This window comes from Cetorhinus maximus, chromosome 11 (assembly GCF_964194155.1).
Source record: "Cetorhinus maximus chromosome 11, sCetMax3.hap1.1, whole genome shotgun sequence".
In the NCBI taxonomy this organism is placed as follows: Eukaryota; Metazoa; Chordata; class Chondrichthyes; order Lamniformes; family Cetorhinidae; genus Cetorhinus; species Cetorhinus maximus.
Window position 1 is genome coordinate 38,245,180 of NC_135889.1, and position 24,826 is coordinate 38,270,005.

Consider the following 24,826-nt stretch of genomic DNA (forward strand, 5'->3'; position numbering starts at 1 on the left):
AAGGCAGCATCTTACCATCTCCCCTTGACATTCAATGACATTACCATCGCTGAATCCCCCAATATCAACATCCTGGGGATTGCCATTAACTGGAAACTGAATTGGACTAGCCATACAAATATTGTGGCTACAAGCAGGTTAGAGGCTAGGAATCCTGCGACGAGTAGCTCACCACATGACTCCCCAAAGCCTTTTCACCATCTACAAGACACAGGTCAGGAATGTTATGGAATGCTCTCCACTTTGCCTGAATGAGTACAGCTCCAATAACACTCAAGAAGTTTGGCACCATCCAGGACAAAGCAGCCCACTTAATTGGCACCCCATCCACAAACATCCACGCCCTCCACTACCAATGCACATTAGCAGCAGTGTGTACCATTTACAAGATGCACTGTAGGAACTCATCAAGACTCTTTTGACAGCACCTTTCAAACCCATGACCACTACCATGTAAAAGGACAAGTGCAGCAGACACATAAGACCACCACCACCTGGAAGTTCCCCTCCAAACCACTCACTATCCTGACTTGGAAATATATCGCCATTCCTTCACTGTCACTCGAACTCCCTCCCTAACAGCACATGTACCTACACCACATGTACTGCAGCAGTTCAAGAAGATATCTTCTCAAGGGCAATTAGGGATGCGCAATAAATGCTGGCCTAGCCAGTGACGCCCACATCCCATGAATGAATAAATTGATAAAAAGGACGTCGGCTCTCCCTCTTGTGGGCAAGTTTGGCCTGCATGAAAACAAATGGATGGAATGTGATGAGGAGAGATGGTGAGAGGTCAGGAAGCATGCATGCCTGCTGTGTGCTGAGCCCTCCTTAGTACGGAGTGAGGATGAAGTTTGTGCAGCATGATAGATGAGATGCTGGTGAAGTAAAGTGCCCATGAGACAAACAGTGCTGATGTGACCCCTGCATATATTGTGTGAGATCGCTGAGCAGTGTAATCCTTTGAGTGCATGATGCCATTATGAGTGTGAGATTAGAGTGAGCTGAAGGTTGACTTACCCTGCTTGGAGCAGATGAAATCATTCATCCACTTCCTACACTCTATGGCAGTTGTACGATGCGCTGACCTCCCTTGCGATTGCCTCCCAGGCCGGTGAGGTGAGGTTGCTGGGTTTCCTCGAGCCATCCCTGCGGTAGAGGACATCCTGGTGTTGGCAGACTCCATCGATGAGGGCCTTCGGGGTGTCATTACTAAACCTGGCTAAGGTTTTTTTCTCGACACAACCATCTGGGGATGTCTTCTTTACAAAACTTGCTAGAGAAAGTGAATATGTGTGTTTGGGTGGCATTAAATATGGCACACAGACCTTCAACCGCATTATGGCGGGGTGGATGAATCGGTTCCTGACCTGACTATGCATAATTATTTAGCTTCCGAGTGCAAAATCAGCCTCAATTTTCCGCTATGCCGCCCAGTGGGAAATGTGCCATTAAACCCGCCTACCATGGCACTTAGTTTCAAAAATGGAAAATTCCTCCCTCAGTTTCCAATCTTTACCTTTAGGCAACCATCCTCTGCTACAATGTTAAATGACTGTAAATCCAGATGGTGAAGTAGGAAACCAGACGTCAATCTTGTTACTTAATACTAGATTTATTTACAGAATGCAACATTACAAATTGCTGCTTCCTTGCTAGCCAACACCCAGTGTCCCAGCAGTCTTTCATTATGTGTGCTCATGGTACTTTTTTCTTTATTCTTTCATGGGATTTTGGCATCACTGGCAAGGCCAGCATTTGTTGCCCATTCCTAATTGCCCTTTAACTAAGTGGCCTGCCAGGTCATTTCAGAGGGCGGTTAAGAGTAAACCACATTGCTGTGGGTCTGGAGTCACATGTAGGCCAGACCAGGTAAAGATCGCAGATTTCCTTCCCTAGAGGACATTCGTGAGCCCGATGAGTTTTTGCAACAATCGATCATCGTTGTCATGGTCAGCATTACTAGCTTTATAATTTCAGAATTATTAATGGAATTTAAACTCCACCAGCTGCCATGGTGGAATTTGAACCTGTGTCCCCAGAGCTGTGTGCCTCTGGAGTACTAGCCCAGTGACATTACCACTACAACACCATCTCACGTAATTAATTAATGCCCTTCACCTGTGTACACTTAATCTTGATAATATAATTAACTTCCATGTATATTGTGAAGATAGAAAGATGCAACAGCAGGTGATCGTTGAGCTGTCTTGTTTGTCATGATGCTGAAAGATGAGTTGGACAAGCCAAATGCTGGAAAGTGCATGGTACAGCAGCATAGGCATCAAGGAAGGATTTTGGGTAAAAAAAAGAGTGATGGGTAAGAAAGGTGAGGTTGCAAAACTAAGAATTGCAGTGTCTAAAAATGCACTAGCATTGCAGTATCTTGCTTTTTCCCTCCTTTGTGAGGTTGAATTATTCCAACACTGTAGATGTATCACCATGGTTGGTGCATGCAACATTGAGCAAGCTAGCCCTCTCCTGCCATGTTTTTCACCCCTTAATCTTAAGGCACCCTATGGCCATCCCTGGGGAAATGAGCCGCACCCCTCTTCCTCCCTAGCTGCACCTCTTGCAGCAATGTTCCAATAGCATCTTTTATCAAATAGGGGGCCTTGTTTATCTGATATTGCAATCAGACATCTAAGACAACTTCCAAGAGAGTAAAAGCAAAAAACTGCAGATGCTGGAAATCAAAAACAAAAATACCTGGAAGAACTCAGGAGGTCTGACAGCATCTGAGGAGAGGAATACAGTCAACGTTTCGAGTCCAAATGACTCTTCATCAGAACTAAGGAAAAATAGAGAAGAGGTGAAATATAAGCTGGTTTAAGGGGGGTGGGACAGGTAGAGCTGGATAGAGGGCCAGTGATAGGTGGAGATTGCCAAAAGATGTATTAGACAAAAGGACAAAGAGGTGTTGATGGTGATGGTATTAGCTAAGATATGTGCTAATGGTGACATTAAGGGTAGAAAGCAGGACGAGCAAGGTACAGATAGCCCTAGTGGGGGTGGGGTGGGGGGAAGGGATCAAAATAGGCTAAAAGGTAGAGATAAAACAATGGATGGAAATACATTTAAAAATAATGGAAATAGGTGGGAAAAGAAAAATAAAAATTATTGGAAAAAGGGGGTGGGGATGGAGGAGAGAGTTCATGATCTAAAGTTGTTGAACTCAATATTCAGTCCGGAAGGCTGTAAAGTGCCTAGTCGGAAGATGAGGTGCTGTTCCTCCAGTCTGCGTTGAGCTTCACTGGAACCCACGGTGGTTGACAGAGCCCTCATCCGTGTCCGGCCCATCTCCCGCACATCCGCCCTCACACCTCCCTCTCCCTCCCAGAACCATGATAAGGGTCCCCCTTGTCCTCACTTATCACCCCACCAGCCTCCGCATTCAAAGGATCATCCTCCGCCATTTCTGCCAACTCCAGCATGATGCCACCACCAAACACATCTTCCCTTCACCCCCCCGGCGGCATTCCGCAGGGATCGTTCCCTCCGTGACACCCTGGTCCACTCCTCCATCACCCCCTACACCTCAACCCCCTCCCATGGCACCTTCCCATGCAACCGCAGAAGGTGCAATACCTGTCCCTTTACTTCTCCCCCCCCCCCCCCCCCCCCCCTCCTCACCAGCCAAGGGCCTAAACACTCCTTTGTGCATTTCACTTGCACTTCCCTCAATTTAGTCTACTGCATTCGCTGCTTCCAATGCGGTTTCCTCTACATTGGAGAGACCAAACACAGACTGGGTGGCTGCTTTGCGGAACACCTTCGGTCTGTCCGCAAGCATGACCCAGACCTCCCTGTCGCTTGCTATTTCAACACACCATCCCGCTCTCATGCCCACATGTCCGTCCTTGGCCTGCTGCAAATTTCCAGTGAAGCTCAACGCAAACTGGAGGAACAGCACCTCATCTTCCGACTAGGCACTTTACAGCCTTCCGGACTGAATATTGAGTTCAACAACTTTAGATCATGAACTCTCTCCTCCATCCCCACCCCCTTTCCGATCCCCCTTTTTCCAATAATTTTTATTTTTCTTTTCCCACCTATTTCCATTATTTTTAAATGTATTTCCATCCATTGTTTTATCTCTACCTTTTAGCCTATTTTGATCCCTTCCCCCCACCCCCACTAGGGCTATCTGTACCTTGCTCGTCCTGCTTTCTACCCTTAATGTCACCATTAGCACATATCTTAGCTAATATCACCACCGTCAACACCTCTTTGTCCTTTTGTCCAGTATATCTTTTGGCAATCTCCACCTATCACTGGCCCGCTATCCAGCTCTACCTGTCCCACCACCGCGCCCCCCCCCTTAAACCAGCTTATATTTCACCTCTTTTCTATTTTTCCTTAGTTCTGATGAAGAGTCATTCGGACTTGAAACGTTGACTGTATTCCTCTCCACAGATGCTCTCAGACCTGCTGAGTTTTTCCAGGTATTTTTGTTTTTGTTCCAAGAGAGTAATACATTTTTAAATTGATGCAAACAGCCAAAAAAAATTGAAACTGATGCAGCCAAACCACCACAAGAAACATGCATCTCGAAAGACCTGCAGCAGCACAATTCATTGCTGTGCACCCAAAACCATTGCTAAGTGTGTCCAATGCACAGCTGCGATACATAAATTCCCGAAGCCTATTTTCATACTCATGACTTCAAACTGGTTTCGAGAATGCCTTTGCAGTGTTCTGGATCACTTGAACTGAAGTACAGGAAAAGAAGAAAATCAGCTGAACTTAAGAGTTTTGCTTTCCTATTGAAAACTATATAAGTGAATATCCTGAATTTGTGTCAGTTTTTCCACAATAAGTAGTGTAGACCCACTCAGTAATCTGCGCTTTAAGTAAATAATTGTAGTGTTGGTAGTAGCTTTTATAAGTCCAGTTTTGGGCCTTGTAACCATAAAAAAAGTATGGAGACAGAAAGGTCTTGGAATTATTCAAAGGCTATTGCTGAACCAGACTATTGTCCAATTTTGTTTTTAAAACTACTTTCAGTTTCATTCATACATTTCTATCATTTTGGCAATGATAGAAATGATAACATTATCATACTTTATTATCAAAGCAAGGGATCGTACAAGGAAGTTTAATTTTTGCCTAGTGTTATAGTTAGTTTAGGCTAACATTATGAGCACTGATAATAAACATGGTTTCCAATGATCCTGTATTATATGTTTTGCCTCCAGGAATCTAGGTTGCATCCTGTCAGAAGAAATTTTTCCCAACCTCCACCAGTCGGAATAAAACCTCGTTACACACGCAGTCCACATTATCATTTGAGGAAGGAATACAGAGCAGAAGATTCTATTCTTACTCCACCTTCTTCAACTGAATCTGTTAAGTAGAAGAATTTGTAACGCCATTGTTGTATTGGAACACATACGTATGAAAGGAGACATAATTGATGAGTCTTAATCTTTGAAAGTACATGTAAGAAGTGATTCTTAAAGATATAAAAATTTATTTGGTTAAATAGTGTAGGCTTAAATAAGTAACTAAGGCATCTTGGTTTGTAAATTGGAAAAATGTTATGTTATCAAACATGCCACAGTTAATATGTCTGAGCATGTCTGCATTTTATACTTCAAACTGAAGAGATCTTGCAGTGTAAGTTAGAACCAGAATATTTTTAAGAATCATGGCAACAATGTGAATTCTTAGAAGTTGCAAATAATCCAGACCAGGCATAATATGTGGCTGTTGGGTACAGAGCAGTAGTTATGCTGATTTTGAGAAATAGCAGGAGGTTAGAAGTAGAAATTTATTTAACAGGAAGAAGGAAACAAGCCTCAGTTTTGAGCTTGAATGTCGCACCTCTAATTTTTAAGGAATTTTAATGTTTACACGTTTTTACATCTTTTCCTTTTTATTATTTGTATTTTCCACATAGATTCATACAATTAGATTTTTTATCATTTATGTATCTTTTATTTATAGTAATATGTTTTGTAATATTAAAGTAAGTTAATTTAGATGGAATTATTTTTATCCTTTCCCACTCGATGTGGATGGTTTATTTAGTGTGTAAGGCTTGAGTAAAAGCCCTGCCTTTTGGACCACTTACTTTTGCACACAGTACCTTTTATTGTGTTGCCCATTTATACGTATCTTTCTATAATGTCGTTTTTACATAGCTAGGATAAACAATTAATATAGTATAATGTTGAAATATTACTGTTTTACTATAGTTTAGTTTGTTAGTTGTAGCTTAGGTATGGTTAAGTAATTATTAGAGTTCTAGATGTAGTGCAAATTGGTGCATCCTGAATACTCAACTGACATTGTAACATTTAAGTGCATTTACTGTTTCACCATAAAACAAAGGTATCTGTGAGTGCATGTGTTCTATTAAAAATACGTTTCAGTTCCATTTGCTCAAGGTAGTATAAATATTTATATCAGACTTTTTGAAAATTTGGCACTATCCGAACTTTTAAGTATTAATTTTGAGACAGTGGATGATTTAACTGTTCCCACCATTTAACTGTTCTGAGAAACTACAACAGGGAGTGACTCGCCCAATTTACACACCACCCAATTTTCCCTTTTCATTCAAATCAATGGAAAGGAAAATGAAGCAGGGTGTAAATCGGGCCGCTGCCGTGCTGCACATTTCCTGCCCAGTGGGAATGGTCAAAGTTACCACACCTGCCCCACATCCCAGTCTTGTTTTGGTACAAGGTTTTGTAAACAGCATTCTGTATTGCTGCTTAGGGACAGTATCTCAAACATACTGCTTATTTCCCATAAGTAAATACTGTGAATAATTGGGTTTTACATCCCACAGAGTTCACATCAGGAAGGAATCTACATGGGGCGTCTTAGAAATAATATTTATAGTTTTGAAGTAATATTGGATGTATTTTGCCAGAACACTCAGCACAACTTTGAAAATTGGCATTGCAATTTAATCCTCCCAAGTGATGCTGGTTGCCATTTCCAGTTTCATTGAATGGTTTGACTGTTCATTTTCTAATTAGATGTCCATTTCTTCCTTGTGTTGCTGAAAAATTCTTTCGGAGGGAGAATCTCTTGTACCAAATTTATATCTTGCTTCAATATCTGGCAACTTCGTTGCTGGAAACATTACAAAGTTTCTGAAGCTAAATACCAATGCAGCAACTCTTTGGCTTTGAAGCATCTGCTTCTACTATTAAACTGTTTGAAGTAAACTAGTTACAACAGCACTGAACTGCAATGAAAAACAGCCAAAGCAAAGTGTTTTGCCACTGACACACATCACTGAGATGAAACAGAGCAGATTAACATTCTTAAGCACAAAATGTCTTTTGGAACTTGCACGTTCATTAACTGCTAAAAAAAAAGGGTATTTCATTTTGAAGTAGCTCTAGTTTCTACAAAAAGAATATCCTCCTCCCCAAATCTGCTATTTTGGATTTGAATGTTTGATTAATCTCCCTATCTTATCTGCCTTGGTAGGTGTTTGCTACCAGCACATGATCAGGCTTGACTTACCACTGAATTAGTTGTTTGCTCACTGCAACAATGATGGCCCGTTCTATGTACTGTAGTATTTCACTTTCACCATCACAAACAGATCTGATAAATGGTTTCCTACTTCAACTCTTAATCATTATCTGATTTATTTAATCTGTGCAATCATCTTCCTTTGTACATATCTTTTTTATGTTTTCTTCTCCCTTATCCTCTGCTCTCTGGTAATTTTACCGTGATTTTGAGGATTTATAGACCACTCTTGTATTACTTGATGACTTCTTATATTTAGAGGTTTTTAGTTCTTTCACCTGTACTTTTAAAAAGAAGGAAGATTATGATTAATGAAGGAACAAAGCTAAGCTGCATTCTGGATACGACAACAGATTGGTTTATACAGCCTGAAGGCTGATTATAATATCTTACAGGCCTACAAATGGCTTTCTTGCTCTGTGAGTGGAAATGACCTTCCATGCACACCTAGCGGTGGAGTGGTTTCACAGTAAATCATTGGATTTCATTACAAGTAAGTTGGCTTGGACTGTTTCTGCTGTTAGGTAGCAAGCATGATTGCTGGCCAGCTACAAAAAAAGCAGCTGACCTTTCCCTTAAGCTTGAGATTGATCTTTCCTTTTTCCCAGAGAACATGGCCAAGCAGAGGGAAAAAGGACAAAGGCCTGTGACACTGGGTCTCTGTCTTTACCTTCCCCTCCCTTCCTCCAACCCCATCCACACTTGGTTGTGGGATTTCCAAAGCTCCCTCACAGGGACAGACTACTTGCACCTAGAGCAGGTGTAAGAAATGTAAGCCAATGCAAGTGAGTTTGGAGAACCTAACTGTACATAAAAGTATTACAATCCTACAACAATTGCTTGATTTGCACCAAAATTCTTGGCACAGGCCTCTGCAAAGTGAGCCTGTACCTGGGCCACATTAGGCTGTGCTAATAACCTGAACTCAGAAATACAGGAGGTCTGGGTTTTGTCAAGTGGAACACACCTTCATTGCACTCCACCTCACTAGCAAGCTGGGCGGAAGGGAGTGCGGATCATTGGAAAATTCCAAAAGCTCCTTCCCTGAGATATACTGATCAGAGAAGTCTCAAGTTTAATTTTCGGTCAGTTTTGAGTTAGTTAATCTCAGCAGTGGGACTATAGTTAGCTGCATGCTTGTAGATTAGGGACAGTAAAAAATCAGCCACAGTTCTTCCTATCGCATGGAATGGCAAATTTGTGGCTATCAGATAAGGACAAAATGGGGTTCAACTGTGATATCTTTCACAGTTAAAAAGCCTATCTACAATCGGTTTCAATGCTCAAACATGAATAATGATCGCTTCGGTGAGTTACCAGATGCCAACTGCCACCTACATCACTGTATCCCAATGGGTCAGCACCTTCAGGATAGGGGCAGGAAGAAGACCAATTGGAAACTAAAGAAAAAGCAATTAAAAGAAATATGTACAAAATAAAGTGCATACCTTACATTTGATGGATTAATTGCAATTCAGATTATTCTCTTTTGTCATTCTCTGTATTTATGGATTCTCCTTACTCCTACATTTCGTATACTGCTACTATTCAACCAGTGTGCTAACAGCATGCTTTCCTGCCTATCTCTTGTTTTGTTGTATAACCCGAGGAAGTGCCTCTTGTAACCTTCTCCCCTGTGGTGAATGAACAGATAAATTCTACGCCAATATGTTAAAAAGTCATCAAAACCCATTAATTTTAATAATCACAAATAATATATACTTACAATAATTTAGAGTTGAATTTTCTATTTAAATAATATAAGCAACCACTAATTTCAGCTACTTGGAAATACATGTTAACAGTTACAGCAGTCAAATGTCATATGTGATGTCATAACTCTTTTCATGTTACCTTCTCTTTTACTGAAACTATGTAAAACACCATCACTATACAGTAGTCAATTAGCTGATTCTTAATTATGCGCATGTTCAGCAAGGTGTAGTCCTCAAGCCACAATTTCTCTGGGCTAAAATTTGTTTGTAAATCTATCATCACTCATTTAGACCACTAAATTATCATTAATATATGTTGGAGTTGATTTTGGTTCTTAAATCATTTTATAATAACAGTATTCGGGTTGACCATGATAATACAGAATGTTGAGAACCCAAAAGGTTTTTTTTCTTTTGTGAACCTGAGCCAGTACTAAGATCTTTTATGCCTTCAAATTATTCCCTGTATGTTTGTATTACACAGCAAGTAGAACAGTAGATTTATACAACAGTTTTGTTAATACATCTTTTGAGAGTAATGGAAAACAATTATGTGCATAAGTAGGTTGTAGCATTGAAATCAACAAACTTAATAATAACGTATATTATTAATAAGGAATTTTGGAAGTTTGTTTACCAGTTTTGCCAAACACTCAACAAGCAGTTACAGCTTTAAAAAAAACTCCCTATCCGAAGACTAATCTTATCTCTCTAGTTTACTTTCTCCCAAACAGACACCCCATATGATGCACTCCTTTGCAAAAGAGTAAACTGCTTGCTTTTAAGACCCACCTTGCTGCACCCTACTCCAATGACACAGCAGTACCTTGTTATCCTACTGGTCTGCCAGAAATTTGTTTTTCATTAGATTTTTAAAAGTGAATTTATCTAAAAACTTATGTACAACTTTTTAATATTCTCATAAGTTTGTCGGACTTGGAAGACTAAATAACCATGAAGGACATATTTGCTCAGAGTCATTTGTAGGCTTTGTGTACTTTCCTGGCTTAACTGTTGTCTTATTCTTCTGTTGCAAAACAGAAGATTATTAGTTTGATATTCAAGATCTCCTGTCAATAGTGTTTAGTTTGTGACACATAATCAGTATTAGCACAGTTTTTGGTATGTAGGTCACATTTTTACAGTGTTTCAGGACCTACAAACATAAGGGTAGAATTTATGCGCCAATGCAAATGACTTTGCTACCTCATGTAAAGGTTGTGAATGGAAATTTTACATTAGTGCAACATACAACAAATGGTGTCTGTGTGTATAGAACTAAATTTAATGCTAATATAATCTCATTTATATTAAATCACAACTTAATTGTGACATTCATTTGTTCTGTTTGGGGTAATTTTCAGCTTTACTGGGTAGAGGGTGTTGCCTGCTTGATATAAAATCCACTCGATTTTCATCCCATTAATTTCAGTGAGATCCAGCCAGTCAAGTTGAAAATTATTGCCATTGTCTCTGAACTTATTTGTGAACCTAGACTGTGAACTTTGATTATTTCTACAAGTAAGATACCAGTGTCACACTTTTATCTAGAATGCCAGCAGTCAAAATGTCATATTTGTACACAACTGCTATCTAACTGTTGAGTTGAGACAAGTGTCAAATGCAACTAGCTTAAGATTTATTTAGTTAGCAAGTTAATATTTAGTGTCATCTTTTAAATGTATGGCTTGTAACAATTTGGATTTTAGAAGTACCACTTTACTCTTCATCAGCTTCATAGCAGTTCCGCAAATGCATTTTATTTCCCATGTCCTGGAAGCTGCACAGTATCTGTCCTTAAAAAGGCTACATGATCCAAGATTAATAGATGTAGTACACTACCAAACATTATGCATGGAACAGCCCACATATTTAGTTCTGCAGTAGACAGAATATCACAACTCAAATCAAAGCATTTAACTGCTTAAATTACTACTGTATTTAGAGTTGAAAGAATACACCAATGAAAAAACAAGATTGGGCAACTATTGCAAACAGTTAATTTACAAGGGACTATTTTATCTTCTCAAACAGTCCTGCCACTACACGATTAGAGATGCAATATTTCGTCGATTTAAACAAACAGTCCATTAAATTCTCAAACTGCCATGGTGCTATTTGAACACATTCTCTGGATTATTAGTCTAGGCCTCAGTAATATAACCACCATAGTACTATTTTCCCACAAAACAATAGTAACTACACATCAAAAAGTAATTAATTGGCAGTGAAATGCTTTGGGACATCCTGAATATATGATTTGTATGATGTAAATGTAAATCACCAAGTTCTTTCAGGTGAGCTGTCTTGAACCATAAAACCTTCTAATTTTTAAGTCAAATTCCTTTTTAGTCTCCACATTTCCATATTTAAGATAAAAATTAACATGAAAATATAGAATTTCAAATATACTGTTAACAATTAAGTACTAATAGATTAGTTAAATCCAGTATAATACAAAATACCTATATACAATGCTAAGGTAGAGTTGACTAAACATTTTTGAGTCAAATGTAAGGCACACATTTGTGGATGCAGCTGCCTTCATATCTAAAATTTTTTTGAATGGAAGCTTAAAATGTGTGTGCTTACGATATGCAAAGTTTTCAAAGCGACATTATTTCAAAGGAAAAGCTGGAATTTTGAAGTAAAAATGGAAAATGCTGCTAATAACCAGCAGACCTGGCAACAGCTGTGGAGAGAGAAACAAGAATTAATGTTGCAGCTTGATCACCTTTTGTCAGAACTGTTCTACCAGACCTGCTGAGTATTTCCAGCATTTTCTGCTTTTATTTCATCCTTTTAGAGGATCGTAGTGCTAATTATTTTTTCCAGTAACAGTTGATCAAAAGCACCCTCTGAAGCAAAACTTGACCAAGCAGACAAGGGTTGCAGATCTTGGAACTTACACAGTGTCACTTCTTGTACATTATAGTTAAAAAAGAGAATAACTTCTGTTTTTTGTCAGCCATCTGATAAATCCAATGTTGGTTAATCGTTAGAAGTACAGTATCACTCAAAATGTAATATTAAAATTGTCCTATAATGGCAAATTATAATTATAAGTGATGGAACACACACAATTACAGAGTTTCCTTTTACTGTAAATAAAAAACATTAAGCACATATAAAATGTAACTTCTGAAGATGTACCATTGTTCTTGGCTATAATTTGCTACAAATGTTACATTTGAAACTGACTGTAATCGTGAACAAACTAAACTCAGTTCAGTGCATCACAACCAACATTTTTCAGTTCAGTGTTTACTGATTATATTCTCATCACCATGTAAATCTCTTCACAAATAGGGAACATTTTACATGGATTATGTAGAAATGAGGTGACAAATTTTACACACAATCTTTTTAAGTTTTAGTCATTGTGTTTAAGACAACTGCCAGGAAGATGGTCATTATCACATACTTCCCTTATTGTACTACTGTATACAACTTCTACTATACTCATGTAAAACTAAAAAATTATGTCCAAATGACTGCTTTGTGAATTATTTAAAGTCAGGTGTCTGTAAACAACTAAGTCTGTTCAAGCATTTATGCAAAACAAATGTTGTAGCATGGTTTAATTGTTCTAACATAACCATATTTTTGATAACTAAATTCCGAATGAGGATTGACGAGTGTTTTTTAACGTGATGCAGATTTGAGTTTGGTTTGGTACCGAACTGTAGCTAAACTGTAGCTTTGTAGTATTTAAGTATTAAAGTAAGGCAATAATTTGTTAAACTAAAAAAAACATATTTGACCAGTAGAATATATTGTTAAGATGTAGTGATATGTAAGGCTTACAAATTATAGACATGACTAACTGCTGAAAAATGATTGTAATGTCTTAAAGTAGTCTTGTTTATGTAAGTCCCATTGTAAATAAAGCAGTTTACCATTCTGGTTCAAATTTCCTGTGTTTAACAGCTGTGTGCATTGTTAACAATTGTTCTTGGATCTAGTCATTTGTGATGTGATTGTGGAATGAATTTATATATAAATAAGTAACAGGTGGCGTTTAATGCAGAAGAATGGCCTGGAATAAGTTTTGGAACCACAAATCAAGAATAGAAATATAAGGCAGGATATTGAGTGCAGGGGACAGGGCCCGCTCGCCGACATGTAAAATGACACGTGATGTTGTCGGGCAGAACTCCCGACGTCACCCCGCATTATTTCAATTTTCAGGTCGGCGGGGGCGCAGCCGAATCAGCTGTGTGCCCGCCAACCTGTCAACGGCCAACTGAGGTCATTTAAGAATGAATTGAGGTAGTTAAAGGACCTGCCCGTCCAACCTTAAGGTTGGCGGGCAGGCCGGGAGCCCTAGCGGGCTTCAGAAAGAGCATGAAACCTCATCCGTGGGCAGGATGAGGATTCATGTAGGTTTTTAAAAAATTTAATAAAAGTTTAATTGAAAGTGATGGACATGTCCCAACTCATGTGACAGTGCCACATGAGGGGACATGTCAAGGAAATTTTATTTTTCTATATTTCACATTTTTGAATTTGGCGCCGATCTCCCTGAGGCAGCACTTAGCCTCAGGGAGATGAGGCACACTCGGCTGAGGGATTCTCCCCCTGCACAGGGAGCACGTAGCGCTTCCTGATGGACGTCATGCAGGGTGGGCCTTAATTGGCGTGCCCGCACACACCCACTCCTGAACTTCACTCCCCCCCCAAAGGGGGGAAAATTCTTCCCATATTTTAGACATTGAGAGAAATCCTCCAATTTAAGTAGACAGGTTTTTTTTAAAAAGAAAAAGACAATACGTTATTGAGATTAGTGATGAGAGGAACCTAATACAGCCCCAATGTTTCTGCACCAATTAATGGTTCGCTCATACTTGAGATGCCTTGTAAAGTTATTTGGTTATAATAGTTCTAGAAAAAAGTGGTAGGTGTCAGTTAGCTTAGTTGGCTATATGGCATGATGATGGTGCAGAATGATGCTGACAACAAGGGTTCAATTCCTATAACTGCTGTGGAAATTCGTGGAGGCCTGCCTCCTTGCATTGCCCCACAATTGATGCGGAATGGTGCCCCTAAAGTTACATAACCAATTATCTCTCTCTAATGGAGAGAGATGCCAAGGTCCTTCATGGACCACAGCTAATTACCTACCAGAATATAAATAAATGTATCAGCATAGTATGAAGGGTAAGGAGACCTCACTTATAAAGAAAGGCAACAGGGGCTATATTGTAAAAGCAAAATACTGTGGATGCTGGAAATCTGAAACAAAACAAAAATAACTGGAAAAATTCAGCATCTGCAGAGAGGAATACAGTTAACATTTCGTGTCTGTATGACTTCATCAGAACTAAGGAAAAATAGAAATGAGGTGAAACGTAAGCTGGTTGAGGTGGGGTGGGACAGGTAGAGCTGGATAGAGGGTCAGTGATAGGTGGAGGCAAAGAAGAGATTGCAAAAGATGTCATGGACTAAGGGGTGTTGATGGTGGTGATATTAGCTAAGATGTGTTGGGGCTATATTGTTACAGGTTTCTCATAAGAAACAGTGAACTTTATTTACAGGGCTTCAGCAGCAACAGCATGCTTCCATCAAGAACCACAACTAGACACAAAGGTTCTAAGCTTCAGGCTGATTCGTTCATACTGGTATGTGATACTACACAGTACAATAGTCTTAAAGCTACAGTTACTACATTTCTCCCCCTTTAAATTTTTTTTATTACGAGAAAAACTACATTCATGGCATTACAAATATATGCACGGGTTATGAAATTATAAGTTCAGTCTCAGGCGGTTTCCTGATCCAAGTGGAACATTGTAGATTCACGACTTTAGAATCTCTTGCTGAATTTTCATTTTCTGGAACCACAGCAACATCACGTACCTCCCTAGGCATAGGCAATTCAGTGTTATGCACTCCGACAGAGACATCTGGTATGTCTATCCATGGTTGAGCAATCACAATGGGGACCACAGGTTCCACAACAGTTACAGGTAGAAAATTGGTTTGTTTGGGTATCTCCCTTCTCAAATGATCCATGGGCTGAATTCCCCCCCCCCCCCCCTGTTGGGGGGGAAGTTGATGGGCAGGCGCGCACTTCTGATCGGCGCCCCCAATTGGAGGCATGGCGCCATTTTACGTTGGCAGGCCAATTAAGGCCCGCCCATCGTGACATCCGCCCAGAAGTGCTATGCGCTCCCTGTGCGGGCCGGTGGGGGGGAATCCCAAAATCGAGAGTGCGCTCTTTGCACATGTGCACAAAAAAGCGCACTCATCTCCCTGAGGCTAAGTGTAGCCTCAGGGAGATCAGCTCAAAATGTTAACCTAAAGATAGAAATGTTAAAGTTCCCTAATGTGACATGTCCATAATTTTCCCAAAAACTATTAAACTTTTTTAAAAGTTACATGAAACCTCATCCCGCCTGTGGATGAGGTTTCATGCTTTTTCTAGTTCACGCCGGGGCTCCTGGCCTGCCCACCAACCTTAGGTCCTTTAATTACATAATTGACTGTCAGTGGTCTCAATTGGCCATTGACAGGTCAGCGGGCAGACAGCTGATTTCGCTGCGGCCCCGCCTTCCTGAAAGTTTAAATGGGGCGCAGTGACTTCGGGAGTACCCCCGACATCACCACGTGTCATTTTACGCGTCGGCGAGCGGGCCCCGCCCCCGCTCGCCGACGCGTAAAATCCTGCCCCATGTGTTTTTGAGGGATCCAGCCCTCCACTTACATGTGGTTAGACAACGGTTCTGTGACTGAAACTATTACACCAGGTAACCAACTTGATCCACCACCAAAATGTCATATAAATACTGTTTCACCAATAGTAAATTCTCGCTATCGACTATGCAAATCGTGAGTCACTTTTTGATTCCCTTGACTATTCTCTAACTTCCCCTCAAAATCAGAATGAACCAGGCTTAACCTTGTACAAAGACAGCACTCTTAAGTAATTCTGAAAGTGTTGAACCTGTAGTAGTGTTGCGGGGGGGTCGTTCTATAGTGAAACAGGAAATGTGAAAGTTTAATCTCCAAGGATCCTCCCTATGACTTTTTTCATCCCAACTTTAAAAGTTTGTGCTGCTCATTTGGCCAATCCGTTAGACGACGGATGATATGGTGCTGTCGTTACATGTTTGATACCATTTAGGCTCTCAATATATGGGCGGGACTTTCCGCACCCGTCCGCTGCCGGGATCTTCTGGTCCCGTCGCAAGGCGTCACCTGTGGCGGGTCCCGCCCACGATGGAGCCGGAAAACCCTGGCCTATCTCAATGATTTGGACATGGGAACCAAATGTAATATTTTCAGGTTCGCGGATGATACAAAGCTAGGCAGGAATGTGTGTTGTGAGGAAGATGTAAAGTGGCTACTGAAGGATTTGGACAGACTTAGTGGGCAAGAATATGACAGATGGAAAATAATGTGGAAAAATGTGAGGTTATCCACTTTGGTAGAAGGAGCAGATGGGCAGACTATTTCCTAAATGGCAAGAGATTAGAAAGTGTAGATGTACAAAGGGACCTGGGTGTCCTTATCCATAAGTCACTGAAAGCTAACATGCAGATGCAGCAGGCATTTAGGAAGGCTAATGGAATGTTAGGCTTTAGTGCAAGAGGATTTGAGTACAGGAGTAATGCAGTCTTGCTTCAATTATATAGAAGCTTGGTTAGACTGCACCTGGAGCACTGTGTGCAGTTTTGGTTCCCTTACCTTGGCAAGGATATTATTTCCATAGAGGGACTGCAATAAAGGTTCACCAGACTTGTTCCGGGGATGGAAGGACTGTCTTATAAAGAGAGATTGGGGAAACTGGATCTGTATTCTCTAAAGTTTCGAAGAATGAGAGGTGATCTCATTGAAACCTACAAAGCACTTAAAGGAATAGGTAGATGCAGTAAGATGTTTCCCCAAGTTGGGGAGCCTAGAACCAGGGGTCACAATTTCAAAATAAGGGGGAAGCCACTTAGGACCAAGATGAGGAAAAATTTCTTTACTCAGAGGGTTGTGAATCTTTGGAATTCTGTACCCCAGAGGGTTGTGGAAGCTCAGTCATTGAGTATGTTTAAGGCAGAGATTCATAGATTTCTCTTTACGTTATTGTTAAAGGTTTATGGAGATAGTGTGGGTAAAAGGCATTAAAGTGTTTGATCAGCCATGATTGTATTAAATGGTGGAGCAGGCTCAACAGGCTAAATGGCCTTCTATTCCTACGTTCATGAATCTTTGAAATCCAGCACTATAAACGCAGTACATTATCTGAGACAATGACTTCTGACAACCATGTATAAATAAACTTTGGTGTAACCTTTCTATAGATGCACCTGATGTTGGTGATCTAACTTCGTACGTGTCTAACCATCTGGAATGTGCATCAATTATTAGTAGAAACATGGTGCCGAGAAATGGACCTACATAATCTATATGCAGTCTCACCCAGGGTTGACCAGGCCATTCCCACAGGTGCACTGGGGCTGCAACAGGTAACTTCTGTAGTTGCTGGCACTGGAGACAGTGTTTAACCATTTTTTCTATATCACTGTCTATACCTGGCCACCAGATACAGCTCCTTGCAAGCATTTGGAAATTACAGGATGCGCGCTATGCAACTCAAAGTTAAGAGCGGTTCCCTTCCTTGTGAAGGAACAACAACTCGTGCATTCCATTATAGGATACCACCCTGACTACTCAATTAATTCCTTTGGATGAATTGTGGCTTCAGTTCTTCTGGTATTGGTTCCAGGGCCATCCTTTCAATACTTGGTCTCATACTCTAGGCAAAACTGGATCAAGGTTCATCCAGTTTCTTATTTGTCTTGCGCAGACTGGCAGAGAATCCAGAAAATTCATTGCTAACACAATCCCTTGGGGAGTTGGAGCGTGTTCAATGCTCTCCTGGAAAGGAAGGCAACTTAAGGCATCTGGATTGGCTATATGCATCTCTGGTCTGTGCATAAAAATATATTCATATGCTGATAAAATCAAAGCCCATCTTTGAGTTCTTGTGGCAGCTCTGGGACGAATAGTTTTTTCTTCGCTAAACAGACTCAAGATTTGTTTTTGATCAGATACTATAGTAAAGTGTCAGCCATGCAGATACTGATTTAATTTTTTAACTCCAAAAATAACCAATAATCCTTCTTTCTCGATCTGTGAATAACCCTTCTTGGCCATGGAGGGTGTTCTGGATGCATAGCCTATTGGCCTTTCTGAACCATCGTCCATCTTGTGAGATAGTACCGCTCCCACGCCATAGGGGGAGGTGTCACAAGTTAGCACCAATTCTTTTGTCAGGTCATTAATGTACCAACAAGTTGGAAGAGTGCAAGAGCTGTTTAATTTTCGTGAAGGCTTCTTGAGGTGACTTCCAAGATCAACGTTTTTTCTTTAATAGTGAGCGTAGAGGGGCTAGGACTGTTGATTAGCTGGGTGGGAATTGACCATAGTAATTTACCATACCCAAAGATGACACGAGCTCTGAGACATTTGTAGGCAAGGGTGCCTCCTTAATAGCTTTGACTTTTTCTTCTACCGGGTGTAACACTTGGGCACTTCTTTTTCAAGCGCACCCCTGCACCCAAGAATCGCTTTAAGACTTCTTCCAAGTTCACCTAGTGTTCCGCTTCTGTTAACCCAGTTATTAGGACATCGTCCAGGTAGACCACAATTTGAGGTAGTCCTTGCAGAAAGCTCTCCATTGCCCTCTGGAAAATCTTGCAGGCCAAAGGCAGGCACGTGTACTAATTCAACTCTGTGTGTTTATGGTTACAAATCCTCTGGGTGTATCATCCAGTTCCAGCTGCTGATATGCGTGACTCATATCTAATTTAGTGTAAGTTCTCATTCTTGCTAATTTGGCATATAGATCCTTGATCCTGGGGATAGGGTACTTGTCCAACTTGGGAGCTTCGTTTACTATTATAATCCCCACAGATACGGATGGTCTGATCCAATTTCAAGACAGGGACTACAGGCGTGCCCATTCGAAAATTGTATGGACTGATTAATACCCAGCTTCTCTAAACAGTTTAATTCCGTATCAACCTTGTCAGGGCATAAGGCGCAGGCCTGGCTTTAAAAAAAACAAGGAGTTGCTTCAGAGTCAACATATACCTTAGCTGCAGGCCCTTGATTTTCCCCAGTTCGTCTCGAAAGACCTTGTCATATTTCTTTAGCAGCTCTGGCAGTCCTCAGTCCTCCAGCTCTCAGCTGGAAAATTTCAGACCAATTTAGTTTAATTTCTTTTAACCAATCATGACCTAGAAGGCTTGGTCCTCACCTCCCACTACAATCACAGGGAGCTGTGTTGTCTGGTGCTTGTAATAAACAGGTACACTTGTATGGCTTCACCAGTATACATTTTCAATTTGGCTGAAATCTGCTCCATATTCAGTTGTTGAGTACCCTTGTTTAAATATTTGAATGAGTGCTTTCCCACTAGAGTGGTTGATGCACTGGTATCCACTTACATAATCAAAGGTTTCCCATTGACCTGCAGAGTAACAGTGATTGGCTCTGTTTTCCCTACTTTTACATTACATAGAGAATGAACATTGAAATTAGTAGTTTCTGGTTCTTCCACATTATATACTTTGATCAGCTTAGTCTGCTGTCCGGGAGTCTGTCTCAATCTTGCGTTACATTGTTTCAGTATTTGCCCTCTTTTATGACAATAATGGCACTCTGCCTCTTTAAAACGGCAAGTTTCAGGGATATGGTTACTTCCACATCAGTAACAATTTGTTTTCAGATTTGCTGCTGAGCTGTCTCCTGTATATTTTTTAAATTTTTGAGTAGCAGGGACTGTCTCCCACTTAGCGGCCTGGTTTTAGTGCCATGTCTAGTGGTCTGTTCCGGCCCCAACTGGAAAATGGCGCCATTTTGTACACCCTGGAAGACCTGCAAATCCCGCTTGGCGCTTTCCATCGCAAGTACTATTTCCAATGCTCTCTTAAAATCGATATTTACTTGAATTAATAACCGCTGTTGAATGGCGTCAGTGTGCACACTGCAGACCAAACGATCCCTTGGGTCTCCCCAAAGTCACAATGTTCAGTTAACTATTTCAACTTCGCTACATATGTTGCTATGGTCTCCCCCAGAGCTCTTACTCTCGAATTAAATTTGAACCTCTCATGATTACAGAGGGTTTGGGTTCAAAATGACCCTTTATGAGATCTACCAATTCGCTGAAGGTCTTTGAATCGGGAGCGTTTGGGGCCATCAAGCTACGGATTAAATTATAAATTTTACTCCCACAGACACTTAGGAGAATTGCTTTCCTTTTTTCTTCCACTGTTATTTTGTTTGCTTGTTTGCAAGAAACTGAGGTGTTCTATATATTGACTCCAGTCCTCTATGGATGAATCGAAGGGGATACCTGGTGAGTATATTTTCCCTTTCTTCTGTTTAAAACAAGATACTCATTCACTGGGAGAGGGACAGAACCAGAACCAATTTATCCTCATCGCCAGTTATTATGGACTTGATTTTCCAGACAGATTTCTCATAAGAAACAGTGAACTTTATTTACAGGGCGTCAGCAGCAGTTACATGCTTCCATCAAGAACCAAAACTAGACACAAACCCCACTCCTAAGCTTCCCCACGCTTTGGGCTGGTTCATTCACACTGCCACGTGATACTACATAGTACAATAAGTCTTAAAGCTACAGTCACTACACATATCTTCTTGAAGTAAGATAGAAGAGGGATTGATTGAGGTATTCAAAATGGTGAGAAAAGACCAGGTAAGCATAAATGATTATTTCCACTGGTAGGTGAATCAAAGGCACATGGTGGTAACCTCAAGATAACTACTTTAAAAGGGAAGATTAGAAGAAATTTTCACAGAATGAGAATATCACAAACAGTAATTCATACTAATACAAAAGCAAAATACTGTGAATGCTGGATATCTGAAATAAAAACAATGCTGGAAATACTCAACAGGTTAGGCAGTATCTGTGGAAAGAGAAACAGGGTTTACAGCTGGAATTTTGCCCAGCCACTTAGGTGTTAAGACCACGTGAGGAGAGCTAAAAATTAATCCCCTTCCTACCACTCTAGGTCTGACCGTAACAGTTTTTTTGTGAATTTGTAAGGATTTAAATATTAATTCAACAAGTCTGTGCTTAAACATATATGTGCTGATTTCAAAGAAACCAGTCTGGCAGATGTTTTTGAGTTTAAAACACAAAAGGTTAGTTTTTTATTGAATGAAAGACCCACCCTGATAAAGATATTTAAAAGGTAAAAATCTAAGCCCAACCTTCACAACACACATACACACACACAAGCATGTAAAAATATAAGATATACAGTGAGAAATTGCCTTTTGGCCAAATTAAAATTTCAATGCAAAAGGTAAAAACTAGAGAGTTCACTGCTTGAGTTCCCTGGTGGTATCCATGGCTGTGGTAATTATGGTTTTATTTAGCGTGTAATATATCTTTAAGAATAATGCTTGTTAAGGAAGATCACATGATCTTTAGTACCCAAAAGGAGAGTAGCACGGGCTCCCTCTGTAGTTAGTAGTGTAGAGATAGAGTTTGAAGTGAAAGCACACATGCAGTTGCTGCTGAGTACCTTTGTAAATAAAGTAAAAGTTTCCACCTAAGAAGTGTCTGCTGATCAATTTTATCAATAGTACCAACTTGGCCACCACTCACAACAAATTGGCGACAAGGATAAAACAAGTCTAACAAAAGAAATCAAGTGAAATGAAATTGGCACTGTACCTCGCACAATAATTATAAGTAGAAGTTCTGTTTGAATTTAAGAAGTAGTTACCTCTCAGAATGCTGCAATTCAGGAGAATTTATCATTTAAATCCAGCCATGGATGATTGGTCTCATTACGTCGAACGCCTTACGTTCTTTTTCCAAGCGAATGAGATTACGGGGGAAGAGAAGAAGCGAGCGAATAAAACCTTTGGCTTGATTCGAAGTTTGAAGGCACCAATTTTGATGAATTGGTGGACTTTGTGAAGGGTCATTATCAACAAAGCCCTCAGTAACGATGCAAAGGTCCAAGTTTAACTCAAGAAATAGACCCTCGGGGAAGACAGTTGCATGCTATGAGGCAAGTTTGAAGTAATTAACGGAACATTGTGAGTTTGGTACATCTCTAAACAACATGCTCAGAGATCGTTTAGTGTGCGGTGTGAGTGACTACATGATTCAGAAGAGGTTATTGTGCAAAGCGAATTTGGATTTCAAGAAGGAGCTAGAGAGAGCACTACCCATGGAAAGTGCAGTAAGAGATTCAAAAGCCATACAGGGCACGCAAAATGATGCCATCCTCCACATCAGGCGGGACACCCCAGCCAAAAAGGGCACAAAAATGCAAGACTCTGCTGAGAAGCGGGAAACAGCCCGGAAAATGTGAAAAAACGACTTAGCAGTGAAAACAAAGAATAATTTCAATAGAGGTGGAAACAAGCAGTCTTTTAACGATTGGCAGTTTAAAAAAATCGAATGTTATTAATTGTGACAGAAGTGGACATATAATGAGACAGTGCAAGGAAAGATTGAAGCAGGCTTTTAAACAAAAAAAAACCCAGTGAGATCTACAATGCAGAAGAGTCAAACAACAAATTCAGATATTTACTCATTGTTTAATCTGAAATTTGGAAAGGCAGAACCAATATTTGTAACAGTGAAAGTAAATGGCAGACCTGTTAGAATGCAAGTGGACACAGGAGCTTCCACAACAGTAATTGGGGAACATACCTTCAGATATCTTAATAATGGTGAACATCAATTACATTTAGAAGAAACAGCTGCCCAATTAAAAATATACATGGGTGAAGACATTCAAGTCAGAGCAATAAGTAGAGTTACTGCCTATTATGGAAACCAATCGGCAAAGCTCCCAGCGTTGGTATGGAGAGGCAAAGTATCAAGCCTCCTAGGGCGAAATTGGCTAAGGGAAATCGACCTTGATGGACCATTGATATTCCAAAAGGAAGCTGGAAGTGTTCCTGCTTTGAAAAAGGAGTGTGTAAGGGCTCAGCAACCTGAAGAAATGCAGGCTGTCTTAAGCCAAAACGTGGTAGAACAGCAGAAAGAACTCGGAAGAGACTATGCTTAATGACAGAGTTCAAGACAAGGTGAGCAACCTCCGAAAGGATAAAGAAAAGCTGCTGAAAGAGCTTTGCACACTTCCCTTAGATCAAAGTTTACACCTCTGGAAAATTACGAAGAGAAACAGAAATAATTCAGCACTTCTCTGAATGAACTGAAGAATGAGTTGGCAGAGAAGACACAACAATGCTCTATTTTCCAAGAGGCAGCAAACAAATACAAAAAAGAGATGGAAGAGCTGAAGGATCAGCTACATGAAGCCAAAGAGGCTTTGGATGCAAAAGTCGCAGAATTTTCTAAGAGGCAGACAGGTGATGAAATTTTGGGAGACTCAACCACATACGAGTCCACTTGCAGCATATGAGTACACTTGTGTAAATGAGCCTGGCAATCAAATTGCAAACGCCGATGCATTTAGTTGTTTGCCTTTACAAGAAAATGATATGGACGCCCCAGTTCCTCAAGAACTTGTTTTACTGTTAAATTTTTCAGATTCCTCGCCAGTATGCACTCAACAGATCAGAGACTGGACAAGTCGGGACTCAGTCCTATCTCAAGTCCGAGAAGAAGCGCTTCATGGTTGGTCACAAGAGCCCGTATCTGACTAAATGAAGCTGTGCTTCAACAGAAGACATGAAATAACCAGCCAGGATGGCATCTTATAATGGGGAGCACAAGTGATAGTAACTCCAAAGAGAAGAGAGCCACTTTTAATTAAGCTACACAGCGCACATCCATGAATATCCTGAACAAAGACCATAGCACACAGCTACCTGTGGTGGCCTGGGATGAATAGTGAAATAGAGAGTTCAGTGATGTCAGCAACTGCAAAAGTTACCATCAACAGCTCAGTTACACCCTTGGGAGTGGCCAAGAAGACCATGGGTGCGGGTACACATAGGCTATGTGGGTCCTTTCATCGGAACAGTGTTTCTGCTCATTATTGATGTCCATTCAAAATGGATGGACATATATGAGGTGAAGTTACCAATGTGTCTGCTACAGTTGAGAAGCTACATCAAAGTTTTGCCATTAATGGACTACCAGAAGTAGTCGTTTCTGATAACGGCACTGCATTTACAAGTGCTGAGTTTCAGGGGTTTATCAGCCTCAACGGCATCACTCATGTTAAAAACATCACCGTACCACCCTTCCACAAATGGACTGGGTGAAAGGTGGTTCAAACATTCAAGGCTGGCATGAAGAAGCTAACTGGAGATTCCTTAGCAACCAAGCTAACACACTTTCTTTTCCATTATAGGACCACCCCTCACACAACAACAGGTGTCACACCTACAGAGTTATTGTTGAAACGCCGTCTCAGGACGAGACTGAGCTTAATAATGCCGAACTTAGCAGGGGAAGGTGGAAAGGAGTCAGGGAAGCCAGAAAACTAGACACGACTGGCATAGTCATGAGAGGAAATTTACCGTGGGAGAGACTGTATACGTGAAGAACTTTGGAGAAGGACCAAAGTGGTTACCAGGTGAAATAAGTGCAGTGATTGGACCTCTATCTTACCACGTGGAGGTGGAGGGCCGAGTCA

The 24,826-nt window shown here is 40.6% G+C and overlaps 1 protein-coding gene across 1 annotated transcript in view; it reads left to right on the forward strand.

Annotated features, from left to right (window-relative positions):
- The window catches only part of LOC144686981 (protein boule-like), a 157,180-nt gene extending 151,820 nt beyond the window's left edge, over positions 1-5,360 (forward strand). Inside the window, exon 11 of the mRNA XM_078552819.1 lies at positions 5,202-5,360. Within this exon, the coding sequence (XP_078408945.1) occupies positions 5,202-5,360 (159 nt within the window). The remainder of the gene's footprint in view (positions 1-5,201) is intronic.
- Positions 5,361-24,826: the final 19,466 nt, after the last annotated feature.